The sequence below is a fragment of the Ranitomeya variabilis genome, chromosome 2 (assembly GCF_051348905.1).
Source record: "Ranitomeya variabilis isolate aRanVar5 chromosome 2, aRanVar5.hap1, whole genome shotgun sequence".
NCBI lineage: Eukaryota > Metazoa > Chordata > Amphibia > Anura > Dendrobatidae > Ranitomeya > Ranitomeya variabilis.
Genome location: NC_135233.1, coordinates 286,583,050 through 286,603,938, shown reverse-complemented (window position 1 = coordinate 286,603,938; position 20,889 = coordinate 286,583,050). Strand labels below are relative to the sequence as shown.

The 20,889-nt window shown below is 45.0% G+C and overlaps 1 protein-coding gene across 2 annotated transcripts in view; it reads right to left on the bottom strand.

Moving 5' to 3' along the window:
- Positions 1-20,889, bottom strand: part of CUL4B (cullin 4B) — a 76,151-nt gene that overhangs the window by 46,580 nt on the left and 8,682 nt on the right. For both annotated transcript variants that reach the window (XM_077285081.1, XM_077285082.1), the window contains exons 4-7: positions 13,187-13,290; positions 4,826-4,895; positions 4,225-4,298; positions 1,546-1,708 (exon numbers count right to left, since the gene is read on the bottom strand). In XM_077285081.1, coding sequence (XP_077141196.1) covers positions 1,546-1,708; positions 4,225-4,298; positions 4,826-4,895; positions 13,187-13,290 — 411 coding nt within the window. The remainder of the gene's footprint in view (positions 1-1,545; positions 1,709-4,224; positions 4,299-4,825; positions 4,896-13,186; positions 13,291-20,889) is intronic.

Below are 20,889 nucleotides of genomic sequence, written 5' to 3'. Positions count from 1 at the left end.
GCAGCGCCACAACCACTGTTGCGCGCAAGGACGCCCGCCGCTCTGGTTGCGACCACCGTTTGCGGACGGCCATGACCCACAGACCAGGGGCTTTTGCGGTATGTGTTCGGACCTCCCCTATCCCAGGACCCCCCTTTTCGCCTTGGCCCCCGCTGGTGTACTCACAGTAGGTGCGGTGGGCCGGTGCTCAATCCACCGTTGCCATAGTCAGGGAGGGGGTGGAGAGCTTATGCCGCTGTCCATGATCTGCTATATCAGTGGTGATGCAGTGGGTGGCTGCATGGACGCCATTCAGATAATGTCCGGCTATGCACCTGGCTCCAGATGTAGATGGAGGGCTACTCCATGTGGTCGCCTGCTGTTGGAGTGGGGAGATCGGAACGTGAAGGAACCATCGCCCCTAAGGTGAGCTCAGGGCTGGCATCCCACATCGCAGGAAAGGGTACGGGGAGGCACGCTCCGCGTTCTTGCCTGTTGATGGTTTGGGGGAGATCGGAACCTAGAAAGGATCCGTCGCCCCCATTCACTCCGTTAAGAGAAAAATAGATTAAAAAAAAAAAAAAAAGGGGGTAAAATTAAAAAAATAAATAAATAAAAACGATGGGGTCTGAAAGCAGACCCAAGTGCCTCTTACTGACACTAAGCAAGAACTGGTTCACTTAGAGCCAGCAGGAAGGTGTATACTGCAGGGGAGGAGCTATTTTTTCTGTATTACTTAGTGTCCTCCTAGTGGCAGCAGCATAACACCCATGGTCCCGAGTCCCCAAATGAGGCGTAGGAGAAAAAAAGATTTTTAATTTTATAGTGTACAGCTAGTTGCTACTGACTGCAGGCTCCATACTATACAGCCTGCTCGTGCCGCTCTAAAGATGGCTGGATCTGACCAGCCTCAGGCTTCTGCGCTTCTCTTATGCGGCAGATGCAAAGTATCCAATTGCAGCCTTGGAAAGTGGGACCTGCAACGCTGTCAATCTTCAGAAGCACACTCACTGCCTTCAGCAATTCAGGAAGCTGGGTCCAGCAGTGGTGCACTCCTGAAGACAGAATATTAGTACAACTGTTTCAATCTGCTATTTCAGTTCCTTCATTCATTTTCATGCCCCTGATATGCAGTTTAGAAGCCCGTTTCTAGTTTCAGACTTTTCTTGAGTGGGGCCTCCCTCCCAGTAATACATGCTGGATGCTAGTGCCTTCACCAGCATTCGTGCATCAGCAAAGCTTCATTCCTGTAAAGATTTCTCCTTTCACAGCCCATGAGGGACCTCTTCTCCATGGTACTGGCACACACTTATGTGGAGCAGTGAGTAATCCCCTCCAATCTACCATGAGTTCTCGCTCTTCTCTATACTCATACACAGACTATGAGATTTTAGCTGTCCTTCCCCTTCAGGCTCTCATGTGCGTGCTTTCCTGCCTATCGTAGCCTGTGTGATCTGCGTTCACCTGTAATCTCCCCTCCCGCACCACACTCTGATCTGCTACATACAACACTGCATTCCCCAGACATTGGGTCCAACCGGCATACAAGGAACATGTAGGACTTACCTGCAGGTCAGAAAGCATGCTCAGAAGACTTCGTAACAGACTTCTGTCGATGGCTTCTCCATTTCTCTCTCTCTCAATTAACAGAAGAATGCCATCTATGGTCTTGTTCTGAACTTTTTGATCGCTGATTATATGAGTTCTAAATAATTCTAGTCCCATGTCCCTATGGATAAAATAAACAAACAAGAGAGTTGAGTCCCAAAAGCGAGACTTTAACCTATCAACAAGATACAAGGGGCCACAAGTTCTAAGAAAAATATTGGTCTCCCCTACCAAATAGGGTGGCTACAATAATACAGCATTTGAAAAAAAACGTATAATCTGATACTCCACATTAAGGCTATGTGCACACGTCCGGAATTGCCGCGGAACTTTCCACGGCAATTCTGGAACTCCCTGCCGCGGGAAAAATGCATGCGGAATTGGCATGCGTTTTCCCGCTAAACACTAGCGTTTTACAAGCGTAATTAGCTTGCAGAATGCTAGTGCTTTCCAAACGATCTGTAGCATCGCTTAGAAAACTGACTGACAGGTTGGTCAAACTTGTCAAATATGTCTATAATAATAATAATAATAATAATAAAAAAAAAGATATTCTCACCTTCCGGTGTCCCCCGCAGGCCTCCAGCTCCTCGCGATGCTCCTGTTCCCAGTAATGCCTCGTGGCAATAACCGCAGATGACGTAGCATCTCGCGAGACCGCTACATCATCACAGGTCATTGCATAACTGGGAACGGAAGCATCGCGAGGAGCGGGAAGCTTGCGGGGGACGCCGGAAGGTGAGAATATGAAGATTATTTTAATTCTTTTTTTTTTTACAATTATATGGTTCCCAGGGCCTGGAGGAGAGTCTCCTCTCCTCCACCCTGGGTACCAACCGCACATGATCCGCTTACTTCCCGCATGGTGCGCATAGCCACATGCGGGAAGTAAGCAGATCAATGCATTCCTATGTGTGCGGAATCCCCACGATTCTGCACAAAGAATGAACATGCTGCGTTTTTTTCCAGAATGCTATTCCGCCGTGGAAAAAAACACATGTGCACAAAAATTGCGGATTGCATTCTAATAATAGGATGCTTATTGTAAGCGTTTTATAGCAAAAAGAAAAAAAAAACGCGAAAAATCCTGAACTTGTGCAGATAGCCTAACAGATCAGTATACTGTAGTATTTATATCATGACATATTATAATTATTATTGTGCACACATATAGCGCTATCATATCACACAGCACTTTACAGACATCGTCATCACTGTCACCATCGGGGGGGTCACAATCTAGAGTCCATATCAGTATGTGCTTGAAGTGTGGAAGGAAAAATGAAGTACTCAGAGGAAACCCACGTGAACCAAAGGAGAACATACAAACTCCTTGTAGATGTTATTCTTGGTGGGATTTGAGCCCAGGACCGCTGAGCCATGGTGCTGCAGTTTTTGTATGTGAACGGTTGATAGAACCCTAATAGTCAGGCACTAGAAATTATCTCAGAGCAAAGTTTACTTGTGACAACTCCCATACTCAATCTGAGCTACAGTGACTTGCGAAAGTATTCACCCCCTTGGCTTTTTACCTATTTTGCTATATTACAACCTGTATTTAAATATTTTTTTTAAACCATTTTGTGTGCGATGCATCATCACTAAATAGTACAAGTTGGGGGAAGTTAGAAAAAAAAAAAAATACGCATACGTTAAATTTCTGAGATCAAATAACAAAAAATTGGTATGTGCATATGTAGTCACCCATTTTGCGATGAAGCACCTAAAAATTTCTGGCGCTAGCAATGTCATACATAAGTCACATACCAAAAGACATGTGGGAGAATCCCCAAATATATGGAGGAAGGTGCTGTGGGCAAAGGAGACCAAAATTGAACTTTTTGGCCAACAAGGTAAACACCATGTCTGGCGCCAAACCAACACAGCTCATCACCCCAAGAACACCATCTCCACAGTGAAACATGGTGGTGGTTGCATCATGCTGTGGAGATGTTTTTCGGCAGCAGGGACAGGGAAAATGGTTACAGTGAAGGGGAACATGGATGATGCAAAATACAAGGTTATTCTTGAGAAAAACCTGTTTCAGCATGTCAATGATTTGAGACCAGGACGGAGGTTCACCTTTAAACAAGACAATGACCCAAAGCATACTGCTAAAGCAACACAATGTGGTTTATGGGGAAATGTGTAAAATGTTTTGGAGTGACCTAGTCAGACCCCAGACTTTAATCCAATTGATAATCTGTGGTCAGACTTGAAGATCTCTGTTCACCAGAGGAAACCATCTAACTTAAAAGTAGCTAGAGCAGATTTGACAAAGCTCACAGATTAATCCAAAGCGACTTGCAACTATAATTGCCACAAAATGAGGTTCTACAAAAGTACTGACTTTGGGGGGGGGGGGGGGGGGGTGAATAGTTATGAACACTGACGCATACAATTATTTTTTTCTATTTGTTGTTTGCTTCATAATAAAAAGAGAACCGAATGTTCACAGTTGTGGACACGTTCTTTACATGAACTGATGCAAACCCTCAAAAACAACAGTGAAATTCCAAGTTGCGAGGTAGCAAAACACAAAATGCAAGTGAATACTTTCGCAAGCTACTGTATATAATAACCGGTTAGGTTTCATTTTCAGCTTTTTATATGAACCCATATAGAGAATAAACTTACCATATAGAAGGCAGCATGGAGTTCTGAAGAACATAGGTACGATCCAGAAATAGGAAAATACTTCTAATCATGATCTTTAAAAAAAAAAAAAAAGTTTATTTCAACAATTATATCTGACCACCTTCTGACAACTCGTATACCACCATTCCATGACCATCATATCAGGAATGAAATGTCACCACAGCTGGAAGAGATAGGCCACTAATATTTCATATCAATAGAAGGGATCAACCGTCCTAAGCAGTCTATATAGACATGTTGGTCATAGGAAGCAGGGCTGTGGAGTCGGAGTCAGTATAAACTAGACCGACTCCGAAAAGATATAATAAATTGGGTACAGTAGTTCAGTGCAGGATGTGCTGTAATTTTTTTTTTCATAATTTGGCAAAGTTATGATATGTCCTATAAATGTCTGTTCTGCTCCTGATCTAAGGATCTGGGCTTTTAGTTGAGATGAATCTGTGCTGCTCTTTATGTACATGTCAGGGCTGAGGAGTCAGAGTCAGGGAAATGGAGGAGTCGGAGGTTTGGCTTACCGATTTCACAGCCCTGATAGAAAGTGGAAGAACCAAAACCATATCAACAATCACAACATGCTTACCATTTGTCTGCAATGATCCTGCCAGCATTTGTCTATTTTTTTCAGGAACAAAACACTATCCAAAGAATCTGTTAATATTATATTAAGGAAAATAAAATCTTAAACCAAAAACTTATTTAGGCCATGTTCACACTTTGCGGCGTTCCTCTGCGGGTTCTCCCGCAGCGGATTTGATAAATCTGCAGGGCAAAACCGCTGCGGTTATCCCTGCAGATTTATCGCGGTTTGTTCCGCGGTTTCCGCCTATACTATTGATGCTGCATATGCAGCAATATGCAGCATCAATAATAATGTTAAAAATAATAAAAATTGGTTATACTCACCCTCTGATGTCCGGATCTCCTCGGCGCTGCACCCGGCGGTCTGGTTCCAAAGATGATGTGCGAGAAGGACCCTTCGTGATGTCACGGTCATGTGACCGCGACGTCACCGCAGGTCCTGTTCGCACAGCAACTCTGACCGGCCGGCCGCGTGCAGCGCTGAGAGATGAGTATAACATGATTTTTTATTTATTTTTTTTTTACCCCAAATATGGTTCCCAGGGCCTGGAGGAGAGTCTCCTCTCCTCCACCCCGGGTACCACCCGCACATTAGCCGCTTACTTCCTGCAACGTGGGCACAGCCCCATGCGGGAAGTAAGCGGTTCAATGCCTTCCTATGGGTGCAGAATCGCAGCGATTCTGCACAAAGAAGTGACATGCTGCGGGTTTTAAACCGCTGCGTTTCTGCGCGTTTTTTCCCGCAGCATGTGCACAGCGGTTTGCGGTTTCCATAGGGTTTACATGTAAATGGAAACGCTATGGAAACTGCTGCGGACCCGCAGCATCAAAATCGCGGCGGTTCCGCGATAAAAACCGCAAAGTGTGAACATGGCCTTAGCTAGCATGCCATGAAGTATCAAAAATGACTAATAAAGCGCTTTACCCTGGTGATGACATTTTCAGCCACTGTTCTTTTTGATGGTCTTATTGTTCACAACATGCTTTATATACGTTGTAGATTGTAAGCTCTTACGAACACGGTCGTAATTATTTTTGCTTTAATTATTGCATTATTTTTAACATTGTTACTTATGACTAGTATATGAACTGAATTGTAAAGCTCTGCGGAATATGTTGGCGCTATATGAATAAAGTCCCTGTAGATTTGAGGAGAGTACTAAAGAGTTATCAAATGCACTTTGATACCTGTCTCAAATAGGTGTATATTGCTGAAAATGATGTCCGGCAGAAAACAAAGTGACTGCATCACTACAGTCAATGGCCCGTCAGCATCAGCAAAAACATCCAATTCCCAGTTTTCAGGGATTCAGGCGTAAGTCCCAATGGGGGTCAATGATGAATAGATAAAATGTGAAGAAAGCCTTGGTGACAAGTACTTGAGTGGCCTGCAGAATGCCAGCTGTGTGTAAGGTTTTCATAAGGTAGAAAACAGACTAACCTGTAACGGCAATGGTTCCTTAACCCCTTAACGACCGCCGATACGCCTTTTAACGGCGGCCGCTAAGGGTACTTAAACCACAGCGCCGTTAATTAACGGCGCTGTGGAAAAAGTGAATAGCGCCCCCCAGAGTCGGATTTTCTCTGGGGTCTCGGTTGCCGAGGGTAGCCGAGACCCCAGAGAACATGATTCGGGGGGTTTTTACCGACCCCCGAGTTCCGATCGCCGGTAATTAACCGTTTACCGGCGGTCGCAACAAAAAAAAAAAAAACGCGATTTGCCGTTTAATTTCTCTGTCCTCCGATGTGATCGCACATCGGAGGACAGAGAAATGTGGTCCCCGATGGCCCCCAATAGCCCCCCAATACTTACCTACCTCCCCCGGTGCTCCTCGTGTCTCCCCATGGGCGCCGCCATCTTTTTTCCGGGAAAAAATGGCGGGCGCACGCGCAGTGCGCCCGCCGCCCGGCACCCGGATGTTCTTTGGGGTCTCGGCTGCCGGGGGTAGCCGAGACCCCAAAGAACATGATCGGGGTCGATTTGCACCGACCCCTGCTTTGCGATCGCCGGTAATTAACAGTTTACCGGCGACCGCAAAAAAAAAAAAAAAAAAAAAGCGATCAGTTATTTCTCTGTCCTCTGATGTGATCGCACATCAGAGGACAGAGAAATAGGGGGATTCGGGGACCCTATCATACTCACCCGGGGTCCCTGGGTCCTCTTCTGTCTTCTCCTGCCGGCCGGCTTTTTCATCATGGCGGGCGCATGCGCAGTGCGCCCGCCATCTGCTGCCATCTGCCGGCCGGCAGGAGAAGACAAGTTGGGGCTAAAATTAGGGTTAGGGTTAGGGTTAGGGTTAGAGTTAGGGTTAGGGTTAGAGTTAGGGTTAGGGTTGGGGCTAAATTTAGGGTTAGGGCTAGGGTTAGGCTACTTTCACACTAGCGTTTTTTGGCTTCCGTCGCAATGCGTCGTTGGAGAAAAAACGCATCCTGCAAAAGTGCTTGCAGGATGCGTTTTTTCTCCATTGGCTTGCATTAGCGACGCATTGCGACGGATTGCCACATGTCGCATCCGTCGTGCGACGGATGCGTCGTGCTTCGGCGGACCGTCAACACAAAAAAAACTACATGTAACTTTTTTGTGCAACGTGTCCCACATATTTCAGTGCCACGTGCCACGTATTTAAGTGACACGTGCCACGTATCAAAGTGCCACGTGCCACATATTTCAGTGCCACGTATCAAAGTGCCACGTGCCACGTATCAAAGTGCCACGTGCCACGTATCAAAGTGCCACGTGCCACGTATCAAAGTGCCACGTGCCACGTATCAAAGTGCCACGTGCCACATCTTTCAGTGCCACGTGCCACGTATTTAAGAGACACGTGCCACGTATCAAAGTGCCACGTGCCACATATTTCAGTGCCACGTATTTAAGTGACACGTGCCACGTATCAAAGTGCCACGTGCCACATATTTCAGTGCCACGTATCAAAGTGCCACGTGCCACGTATCAAAGTGCCACGTATCAAAGTGCCACGTGCCACGTATCAAAGTGCCACGTGCCACGTATCAAAGTGCCACGTGCCACGTATCAAAGTGCCACGTGCCACATATTTCAGTGCCACGTGCCACGTATCAAAGTGCCACGTGCCACGTATCAAAGTGCCACGTGCCACATCTTTCAGTGCCACGTATTTAAGAGACACGTGCCACGTATCAAAGTGCCACGTATCACGTATTTCAGTGCCACGTATTTAAGTGACACGTATGACGTATAAGTGCCACGTGTCATGTATTTAATTGCCACATATTTAAGTGCCACGTATCAAGATTTTCCATGGAGAACAGACACATCCAGAGATATGTCAGCTCTCCACGGCTGCAGCAACACACTGACAGGAGCCATAGTTCCTGTCGGTGTGTCACTGCGCATGCGCGAGCGAGTTTACCGGCGGTCATTGACCCCGGCACTCTCGCTTAACGGCAGTGCTGCGTGGGAAAGTTCAACGCAGCTGTACTGCTGTTAACCGAGACGCCGGAGTCATTGAACTCCGGAACAGTACGCGATACACTGCTAGGAGCTTCGCTCCTGGCAGTGTATCGCCGGAGAGCAGCCGATCGGCGTGGGACACTCGTTTTATGGATTCTGCGGACAGGGAGTATGAATTTGGTTTATTATTTTTGGATTTTTTCCTGGAGGATCGAGGGCTTCGCCTACAAGTGTGCTGTTGGTGAGTATATACTCTGTGTTATATGTTGTATGTACTGTGTGTCATGTATGTGTATTGTGTGTAGGTGTTTTGTGTAACTTTACAATTGTGCTAAGTCGCCGGACACAGGGACAACTCTCCCATCCTAATACCGGATGGGAGTAGTAGTCCCATACGGCGACTTAGCACAATGGTGGCACTAGCGTCGCATGGGGACACACACACGCACACACACGAACACACACACACACAGAAGGACTCCATGGTGCTTCACTGGGGGGCGGGGGCTTCCCTCTTCCTGTCCGACGTCACGTCCGGTCCTGGGTGTCAACCCCTCCGTACAAAGACGCCGACACCCAGGACAAAGGTGCTGTGTGTGGAAGGTAATATGGGGCCCTAGGGGGATACGCAGACACGCCGCTGCGTAAAGAATTGACATGTCAATTCTTTTTACGCCGGCGTGTTTGCAGACAAAAGCGCCGCGTTTTTTTGCGGTGTGTCTGAACGGCAAAGTGAATTTCTCATTCACTTTGCCGGCAGACGAAAATGACATTGCGCATTTTTGAAAAGCGCCCGCAAAATAGCGCTCAAAAATGCGCTATGTCTGAAAGTAGCCTAAGGCTTCTTTCACACTTGCGTCGGTACGGGGCGGTCGCAATGCGTCGGCCCGATGTACCGACGCACGTTGTGAAAATTGTGCACAACGTGGGCAGCGGATGCAGTTTTTCAACGCATCCGCTGCCCAGTCTATGTCCTGGGGAGGAGGGGGCAGAGTTACGGCCACGCATCCGCGGAAATGTTTAGGTACATCAGGGGGTCTCCAAACACGACAGCCAATTTTGCGCTAAAAAAGTCAAATGGTACTCCCTCCCTTCTGAGCTCTGCCGTGCGCCCAAACAGTGGTTTACCCCCACATATGGGGCATCAGCGTACTCGGGATAAATTGGACAACAACTTTTGGGGTCCAATTTCTCCTGTTACCCTTGTGAAAATAAAAACTTGGGGGCTAAAAATCTTTTTTGTTGGAAAAAAATATATTTTTTTATTTTCACTACTCTGCATTATAAATTTCTGTGAAGCACTTGAGCTTTCAAAGTTCTCACCACATATCTAGATAAGTTCCTTAGGGGGTCTAGTTTCCAAAATTTGGTCACTTGTGGGGGTTTCTACTGTTTAGGTACATTAGGGGTCTGCAAACGCAACATAACGCCCGCAGACAATTCTATCAAAGTCTGCATTGCAAAATGGCGCTCCTTCCCTTCCGAGCTCTGCCGTGCGCCCAAACAGTGGTTTACCCCCACATATGGGGTACCAGCATACTCAGGACAAATTGGACAACAACTGTTGGGGTCCAATTTCTCTTGTTACCCTTGTGAAAATAAAAACTTGGGGGCTAAAAAATCTTTATTGTTAAAAAATATATATTTTTTATTTTCACGACTCTGCATTATAAACTTCTGTGATGCACTTGGGCATTCAAAGTTCTCACTAAACATCTAGATAAGTTCCATGGGGGGTCTAGTTTCCAAAATGGGGTCACTTTTGGGGGGTTTCTGCTGTTTAGGCACATCAGGGGCTCTCCAAACGCGACATGGCGTCCGATCTCAATTCCAGTCAATTTTGCATTGAAAAGTCAAATGGCGCTCCTTTGCTTCCAAGCTCAGCCATGCGCCCAAACAGTGGTTTACCCCCACATATGGGGTGTCGGCGTACTCAAGACAAATTGTACAACAGCTTCTGGGGTCCATTTTCTCCTGTTACCCTTGGTAAAATAAAAATTTGGAGGCAAAAAGATCATTTTTGTAGAAAAAATGCGATTTTTTTATTTTCACGGCTCTACGTTATAAACTTCTGTGAAGCACCTGGGGGTTTAAAGTGCTCACCACACATCTAGATAAGTTCCTTAAGGGGTCTAGTTTCCAAAATGGTGTCATATGTGGGGGGTCTCTACTGTTTAGGCACATCAGGGACTCTCCAAACGCGACATGGCATCCGATCTCAATTCCAGCCAATTCTGCATTGAAAAAGTCAAACGGTGCTCCTTCACGTCCAAGCTCTGCGGTGCGCCCAAACAGTGGTTTACCCCCATATATGGGGTATCGACGTACTCAGGAGAAATTGCACAACAACTTTTGTGGTCTAATTTCTCCCGTTACCCTTGTGAAAATAAAAATTTGGGGGCAAAAAGATCATTTTTGTAGAAAAAATGAGATTTTTTATTTTCACGGCTCTACGTTATAAACTTCTGTGAAGCACTTGGGGGTTCAAAGTGCTCACCACACATCTAGATAAGTTCCTTGGGGGGTCTAGTTTCCAAAATGGTATCACTTGTGGGGGGTTTCCACTGTTTAGGCACATCAGGGACTCTCCAAACGCGACATGGCATCCGATCTCAATTCCAGCCAATTCTGCATTGAAAAAGTCAAACGGTGCTCCTTCACTTCCAAGCTCTGCGGTGCGCCCAAACAGTGGTTTACCTCCACATATGGGGTATCGACGTACTCAGGAGAAATTGCACAACAACTTTTGTGGTCTAATTTCTCCTGTTACCCTTGTGAAAATAAGAATTTGTGGGCGAAAAAATCATTTTTGTGAAAACAAATGCGATTTTTTATTTTCACGGCTCTACGTTATAAACTTCTGTGAAGCACTTGGGGGTTCAAAGTGCTCACCACACATCTAGATAAGTTCCTTGGGGGGTCTAGTTTCCAAAATGGTGTCACTTGTGGGGGGTTTCCACTGTTTAGGCACATTAGGGGCTCTCCAAACGCGACATGGCGTCCGATCTCAATTCCAGCCAATTCTGCATTGAAACAGTCAAACGGTGCTCCTTCACTTCCAAGCTCTGCGGTGCGCCCAAACAGTGGTTTACCTCCACATATGGGGTATCGGCGTACTCAGGAAAAATTGCACAACAAAATTTGTGGTTAAATTTCTGTTTTTACACTTGTGAAAATTAAAAAAAATGGTTCTGAAGTAAAATGTTTGCAAAAAAAAGTAAAATGTTAATTTTTTTCTTCCACATTGTTTTAGTTCCTGTGAAGTACGTAAAGGGTTAATAAACTTCTTGAATGTGGTTTTGAGCAGCTTGAGGGGTGCAGTTTTTAGAATGGTGTCACACTTGGTTATTTTCTATCATATAGACCCCTCAAAATCACTTCAAAGGTGATGTGGTCCCTAAAAAAAACATGGTGTTGTAAAAATGAGAAATTGCTGGTCAACTTTTAACCCTTATAACTCCCTAACAAAAAAAAAAATTGTTTCCAAAATTGTGCTGATGTAAAGTAGACATGTGAGAAATGTTATTTATTAACTATTTTTTGTGACATATCTCTCTGATTTAAGGGCATAAAAATACAAAGTTTGAAAATTGCAAAATTTTAAAAATTTTCGCCATATTTCCATTTTTTTCATAAATAATCGCAAGTAATATCGAAGAAATGTTACCACTAACTTGAAGTACAACATGTCACGAAAAAACAATCTCAGAATCAGCGGGATCCGATAAAGCGTTCCAGAGTTATAACCTCATAAAGTAACACTGGTCAGAATTGTAAAAATTGGCTCGGTCATTAAGTACCAAATTGGCTCTGTCACTAAGGGGTTAAAGAGGTTGTCCGGTCCAAACTGATAAGTTTGCAGTCACTCTGTGTGACTTCAGACTTATGAATCCCCCAGCGCACGTACTGTGGGCTGTATATATGTGTGTCTATTACACAAGTGTATGAAAGCGAGGTCGTGCCCACTATCCGGGAGTATGTATAACTCATATATACCCGCCGTTGCCAGGTCCGAAACCTTGCAGTGCAAAGGGCATGCGCTGGGGGAGTTTATTCTTAAGTCTGTAGTCACACAAAGTGACCACAGACTCATTGGTTTGGACCACACAACTACTTTTAACCAAGGAGATAGAGCTATCAAAAAAACAGCAGCAGATCCAATACCTGGATAAAGCCGTAAACTTATTCTTATCCAGTACAAACACACTATGTGATGGCATGCCAAAAATCAGAGGATGATCAGGGGATGCCCAAAATAAGAACGCCAGCATCTCCAACTACAAGGTAGCATGTCTGTGCCAGCAGAGGAGCACCAATAAATATCAATTCCTGACAGCTAATAATTGTATAAGCTGAACCTGTAAAGCAGGGGTCCCCAACCTGTAGCTCGGGAGCCACAGATGGCTCGCGGCTGTCTTCCAGCTAGGTGCATAAGCCTCAGCTGTAGCAAACAGATATGAAGAGCACATCTCAAAATGGTGAATTTTGTAAGTAGCTCTGCACAGAAGATCAGATCTGAATGCACATATACTGGTCATAGGGGTCTAGAGATAATTTAGGTATGGAAGGATGGAGACAGCATGATACTGTCTGAGGAGCTTGAAGTTGGATGCGACAGTGTGAGGACACAATGGGAGAACACTGAAAGGGGGTATTGTGAGAACCCCTGGATCTTGGTTTTCCACTTTGGGGGTGATTTCTGAGGTAAAGCTTTGATTATCATTATACCCGTAATGGGGGCTTTGGTTGCTACCACTGTGCAGGGTCGGGAGCTGAATGTGGCTCAAGGTCAGAAAGGTTGGGGACCTCTGCTCCAAAGAGTAGGGCCTTCCATACAGTCCAGTCGTCTGGTTTACCTGCAGGCCAGATAAATGGCAGATTACTGCCACAAAGACTAAAGAAACAAAATTTATAAAACAAAAAGGATATTCTCTGAATTGGTAAATTTGTGCTTTGATGTGGTCTTCACATATCTGCCTCAATTGTTTGTAGAGGTTTGCAGAAATCTTGTAAGAGCAAAGGTTTTCAACAGCCTAAAAATAAAAGTACGGTATATCATTAATAAACCACAAAAGAAAATAGGGGGAACATTTTGATAAATGACAGGACAATTTCTGCACAGATCAGTATAAAGTACAAGAACCAGACATACTGGGTCCACTTCCATCTATTCTGATGGAGTCCCTGCCCCAGGTTCTACCTTCCAGCCGAGCCATTTACTAAAAAGGATTTGTACCAAGCCCTCCCTGGAAGTTTGATCCTATCCTCTCCGCAAAAAACGTCCCCATCCAATACCCTGTTCAGATTTATTAAGAACACGATAAAAGCCAGAGAAATCAAGTCCTAAATACAGTCATGAGGAATGCTAAGTACACCCCCTTTGTTTTTTGTTTGTTTTACAGTGAGAACATATAAAAAAAAATCCGGTCCTTAGGTCTTAAAAGTAAGCAAATACAACCACAACCCACTATATGGGTTAATTCACTTCATATTTTGATAGAAAGGAGCATTGTGGAAGCGACAATACGAAATATTTGGTATTAAAGGAGGGAAAGGAGTGTTAATTTTTTTTTTTTAATTACAAACACTTCACTTTAATTTATCTTTACTTTATTAGTCCCTTAACCCCTTCCCAAAAGGCAATTTTTCATTATTTTACACTTTTCTGCCAAGACACAGGCACCCGGCAATACCTATACATCATATTGCACTAAAATGAACTCTATATTTAGGCCACGTTCACACGCTGCGGGTTCCTCTGCGGGTTAATCCCGCAGCGGAATTGAAAATCTGCAGGGCAAAACCGCTGCGGTTATCCCTGCAGATTTATCGCGGTTTGTTCCGCGGTTTCCGCTGCGGGATTACTGCTGTACTATTGATGCTGCATATGCAGCAATATGCAGCATCAATAGTAATGTAAAAAATAATAAAAATTTTCTATACTCCCCCTCTGACGTCGCGATCTCCCCGGCGCTGCAAGCGGCTGTGCCGACAAGGACCTTCGTGACGTCACGGTCATGTGACCGCGGCGTCATCACGGTCATGTGACCGCGACGTCACCACAGGTCCTGTTCGGCACAGCAACTGAGACCGGACGCCGCGGGCAGCGCAGAGAGGTGAGTATAGCATGATTTTTTATTTTAATTCTTTTTTTTTTACACCCAAATATGGTTCCCAGGGCCTGGAGGAGAGTCTCCTCTCCTCCACCCCGGGTACCATCGGCACATTATCCGCTTAACTTCCCGCAACGTGGGCACAGCCCCATGCGGGAAGTTAGCGGTTCAATGCATTCCTATGGGTGCAGAATCGCTGCGATTCTGCACCAAGAAGTGACATGGTCCTTCTTTTTTTCTGCAGAAAATCCGCGCGGATTTTCCACAGAAAAAAAGGATCGTCGGCACAGCGGGTTTTGTTTTCCATTAGGTTACATTGTACTGTAACCTACATGGAAAAAGGATGCGGACCCGCAGCTGCAAAACAGCTGCGGGTCCGCAGCAAAACCCGCAGCGTGTGAACATAGCCTTAACGTTGACCCTTTTTTTCTGTTTTTAACTTCTTCAGTTCTTCTTGGCACCAGAAGATTTGTTTCAAGATCGCATTCTAACTGACGACAAGTTGACAACTCAATTTAAACAACACTGCTGAGCAGGCACCATCTACAAATATTTACCATTTAAGGGGATCACCAACTGCATACCAAACAACAATGGAACAAAATAGAGCAAAGTGTATGCATGAGAAATGGGATCACCACAACAGTTTAACCCCTTCCCGACCTTTGACGCCACGTAGGCGTCATGAAAGTCGGTGCCAATCCGACCCATGACGCCTATGTGGCGTCATGGAATGATCGCATCCCTGCAGATCGGGTGAAAGGGTTAACTCCTATTTTACCCGATCTGCAGGGAGAGGGGGAGTTGTACTTCAGCCCAGGGGGGGGTGGCTTTGCCCCCACGTGGCTACGATCGCTCTGATTGGCTGTTGAAAGTGCAACAGCCAATCAGAGCAATTTGCAATATTTCACCTATGAAAATGGTGAAATATTGCAATACAGCCATGGCCGATGCTGCAATAGCATCTGCCATGGCTGAAAATCATGTTCTGCCCCCCCCACCGCCCCCGATCTCCTCCCCAGTCCTCCGTTCTCTCCGGTACCCCCCTCCGTCCCCCTGTCCGCTCCCCCGTGCTCCTGTCCACTCCCCCGGTCCTCCGATCCCCCCCCCTGTGCTCCGATCCACCCCCCCACCACCCCCTCATACTTACCGAGCCTCCCGAAGTCGGTCCGTCTTCTCCCTGGGCGCCGCCATCTTCCAAAATGGCGGGCGCATGCGCAGTGCGCCCGCCGCATCTGCCGGCCAGCAAAGTACATTTTGATCGCTGTGGTAGGTTCTATCACAGCGATCAAAATAAAAAAATAATAAATAAACCCCCCCCCCCTTTATCACCCCCATAGGTAGGGACAATAATAAAAAAGAAAATATATATATTTTTTTTTTCCACTAGGGTTAGGGTTAGAACTAGGGTTAGAACTAGAACTAGGGGTAGGGTTAGGGGTAGGGTTAGGGTTATGGCATGTGCACACAGTGCGGTTTTGGCCGCGGATCCGCAGCGGATCGGCCGCGGATCCGCAGCGGATACACAGCGGATCGGCCGCGGATCCGCAGCGGATACACAGCGGATCCGCAGCGGATCGGCCGCGGATCCGCAGCGGATTGGCCGCGGATCCGCAGCGGATTGGCCGCGGATCCGCAGCGGATTGGCCGCGGATCCGCAGCGGATCCGCAGCGGATTGGCAGCGGATCCGCAGCGGATTGGCAGCGGATCCGCAGCGGATTGGCCGCGGATCCGCAGCGGATTGGCCGCTGCGAATTCAAAGCAGTTTTCCATCAGGTTTACAGTACCATGTACACCTAAGGAAAACCAAATCCGCTGTGCCCATGGTGCGGAAAATTCCGTGCAGAAACGCTGCGTTGTATTTTCCGCAGCATGTCAATTCTTTGTGCGGATTCCGCAGCATTTTACACCTGTTCCTCAATAGGAATCCGCAGGTGAAATCCGCACAAAAAAACACTGGAAATCTGCTGTAAATTCGCAGGTAAAACGCAGTGCCTTTTACCTGCAGATTTTTCAAAAATCGTGCGGAAAAATCTCACACGAATCCGCAACGTGGGCACATAGCCTTAGGGTTAGGGTTGGAATTAGAGTTAGGGTTGGAATTAGGGCTAGGGTTTGAAATAGGGTTAAGATTAGGCTTGTGGTTAGGGTTACGGATAGGGTTAGGGGTGTGTTGGGGTTACAGTTGTGGTTAGGGTTGGGATTAGGGTTACGGTTGGGATTAGGGTTAGGATTAGGGTTGGAATTAGGGTTACGGGTGTGTTGCGGTTAGGGTTGTGGTTAGGGGTGTGTTGGGGTTAGGGTTGTGATTAGGGTTATGGCTACAGTTGGGATTAGGATTAGGGGTGTGTTGGGGTTAGTGTTGAAGTTAGAATTGAGGGGTTTCCACTGTTTAGGCACATCAGGGGTCTCCAAACGCAACATGGCGCCACCATTGATTCCAGCCAATCTTGCGTTCAAAAAGTCAAATGGTGCTCCCGCCCTTCCAAGCCCCGACGTGCGCCCAAACAGTGGTTTACCCCCACATTTGGGGTACCAGCGTACTCAGGACAAACTGGGCAACAACTGTTGGGGTCCAATTTCTCCTGTTACCCTTGCAAAAATAAAAAATTACTTGCTAAAACATAATTTTTGAGGAAAGAACAATTATTTTTTATTTTCACGGCTCTGCGTTATAAACTTCTGTGAAGCACTTGGGGGTTGAAAGTGCTCACCACACATCTAGATAAGTTCCTTCGGGGGTCTAGTTTCCAAAATGGGGTCACTTGTGGGGTGTTTCTACTGTTTAGGCACATCAGGGGCTCTGCAAATGCAATGGGACGCCCGCAGACCATTCCATCAAAGTCTGCATTTCAAATGTCACTACTTCCCTTCCGAACCCTGACGTGCGCCCAAACAGTGGTTTACCCCCACATATGGGGTATCAGCGTACTCACAACAAACTGGGCAACAAATATTGGGGTCCAAATTCTCCTGTTACCCTTGTGAAAATAAAAAATTGCTTGCTAAAACATCTTTTTTGAGGAAAGAAAAATGATTTTTTATTTTCACGGCTCTGCGTTGTAAACTTCTGTGAAGCACTTGGGGGTTGAACGTGCTCATCACACATCTAGATAAGTTCCTTGGGGGGTCTAGATTCCAAAATGGGGTCACTTGTGGGGGGTTTCTACTGTTTAGGCATATCAGGGGCTCTGCAAACGTAACATGATGCCCGCAGACCATTCCATCAAAGTCTGCATTCCAAAACGTCACTACTTCCCTTCTGAGCCCCGGCATGTGCCCAAACAGTGGTTTACCCCCACATATGGGGTACCAGCGTACTCAGGACAAACTGGACAACAACATTTGGGGTCCAATTTCTCCTATTACCCTTGGGAAAATAAAAAATTCTGGGCTAAAAATCATTTTTGAGGAAAGAAAAATTATTTTTTTATTTTCACGGCTCTGCGTTATAAACTTCTGTGAAGCACCTGGGGGTTATAACTGCTCACTATGCATCTAGATAAGTTCCTTGGGGGGTCTAGTTTCCAAAATGGGGTCACTTGTAGGGGAGCTCCAATGTTTAGGCACACAGGGGCTCTCCAAACGCGACATGGTGTCCGCTAACGATTGGAGCTAATTTTCCATTCAAAAAGTCAAATGGCGCTCCATCCCTTCCGAGCCTTACCATGTGCCCAAACAGTGGTTTACCCCCACATGTGAGGTATTGGTGTACTCAGGAGAAATTGCCCAACAAAATTTAGGATCCATTTTATCCTGTTGCCCATGTGAAAATGAAAAAATTGAGGCTAAAATAATTTTTTTGTGAAAAAAAAGTACTTTTTCATTTTTACGGATCAATTTGTGAAGCACCTGGGGGTTTAAAGTGCTCACTATGCTTCTAGATAAGTTCCTTGGGGGGTCTAGTTTCCAAAATGTGGTCACTTGTGGGGGAGCTCCAATGTTTAGGCACACGGGGGCTCTCCAAACGCGACATGGTGTCCGCTAAAGATTGGAGCCAATTTTTCATTCAAAAAGTCAAATGGCGCTCCTTCCCTTCCGAGCCCTGCCGTGCGCCCAAACAGTGGTTTACCCCCACATATGAGGTATCAGCGTACTCAGGACAAATTGGACAACAACGTTCCTGGTCCAGTTTCTCCTTTTACCCTTGGGAAAATAAAAAAATTGTTGCTAAAAGATCATTTTTGTGACTAAAAAGTTAAATGTTCATTTTTTACTTCCATGTTGCTTCTGCTGCTGTGAAACACCTGAAGGGTTAATAAACTTCTTGAATGTGGTTTTGAGCACCTTGAGGGGTGCAGTTTTTAGAATGGTGTCACTTTTGGGTATTTTCAGCCATATAGAACCCTCAAAATGACTTCAAATGTGAGGTGGTCCCTAAAAAAAATGGTTTTGTAAATTTTGTTGTAAAAATGAGAAATCACTGGTCAAATTTTAACCCTTATAACTTCCTAGCAAAAAAAAAAATTGTTTCCAAAATTGTGCTGATGTAAAGTAGACATGTGGGAAACGTTATTTATTAACTATTTTGTGTCACATAACTCTCTGGTTTAACAGAATAAAAATTCAAAATGTGAAAATTGCGAAATTTTCAAATTTTTTGCCAAATTTCCGTTTTTTTCACAAATAAACTCAGAAATTATCGACCTAAATTTACCATTAACATGAAGCCCAATATGTCACGAAAAAACAATCTCAGAATCGCTAGGATCCGTTGAAGCGTTCCTGAGTTATTACCTCATAAAGGGACACTGGTCAGAATTGCAAAAAACGGCAAGGTCATTAAGGCCAAAATAGGCTGGGTCATGAAGGGGTTAAAATTTATACAAAAAACATCTTTATTTTAGGAAACAAACACAACAACATAAAAACATTTTAAACCCCCAAAATATGACCTGGGGTAAAGGGTCCATATAGATACCAGATAAATGCTATAATATTGCACACAACATTAAACAGCCTATGCACATTAATGTACAGATAACCAAACCACTATTCCCAGCATATGGGCGTTATATAATGCAGTATGATATTACACATCAAGTTATACACTCTTAAATAGAGGTTAACACTCCATACCATACCCCATGTATGAGGAACTAACAAGGAAAATGGTGAATGGAATACAAAATATACTACACACATCTAGGGATCTGCTTGGTGTCTAGTATATTTTGTATTCCATTCACCATTTTCCTTGTTAGTTCCTCATACATGGGGTATGGTATGGAGTGTTAACCTCTATTTAAGAGTGTATAACTTGATGTGTAATATCATACTGCATTATATAACGCCCATATGCTGGGAATAGTGGTTTGGTTATCTGTACATTAATGTGCATAGGCTGTTTAATGTTGTGTGCAATATTATAGCATTTATCTGGTATCTATATGGACCCTTTACCCCAGGTCATATTTTGGGGGTTTAAAATGTTTTTATGTTGTTGTGTTTGTTTCCTAAAATAAAGATGTTTTTTGTATAAATTTTAAACTGTTGTGGTGATCCCATTTCTCATGCATACACTTTGCTCTATTTTGTTCCAAAGTTGACAACTCAATTGTCTAATGAGTGCTTGGCGTTTATCACAATTTCTGTGTATTATTTCTCCACCCGCTTTTTGAGAATGGACCATAATGGGATTGAAATCTTGGGAAGTTTCCTGACAGTGGACCTGAAGATTCAATGTTTTCTTAGCCGATCCAGTGGGCGACAAGGGCACAGCTCCTTAGCCTATGCCATGTTAGCATGATGTAATATGGGAACCAGCAGCCCTCCATGGCTTATATTTATAGTGGACAGCAGGTTAACCTTTTGCCATAAGATTTGGCATGTTTATTAATGCATTTCTACATAAAAGTTGAAAAAAGTTAGACATTCCGGACTAGTCCAAGTTGTCATACAAACTCTTTTAAAGTTGCAACATAAATGTATCAATTTATGAAGTCCAAAGGATAGGGGATAATTTCCAAATTGTTGGGACCCCCACTGATCGACAATGAGGCTCTGAAGTGCCCCATCTGAATGGAGAATGCGCACCATTGCTCCATTCCATCTCTACGGTATTGCTGGAAAAAGGCAATCTGCGGCAATCATAAAAGGGAGTTGAGCGGAGGTGCACATGCTCCACATCTGCTCCATTCAGACAGGGCAGTTCATAGACGTTATCTCTGGACTAATGGGGGGGGTCAGCCCCCAGCAATCAGGAAGCTATCCAATATAGGTAATTATTTCCTTACTTGGCACAAACCCTTTACATTTTTCAAGCCTAAAAATGAGCATTTTGAGCAAAACAACATTAACTTGCAACATTTCACGTATTAGTCTCTGTCTCTTATCCAACATTGGGAAGTCCACTAAATATGATGAAAAGGTTACCTAGGTGTAGTATGCAGCTAATCATTAAGGCAATTAAGCCAGTTTTACATCTGTCCATGCATCAAGCCATTGATCAACATGACATCTGGCACAGCTACTAAAAGAAGAACCCCCCCAAAGCCTTCACACACAACACACATCTT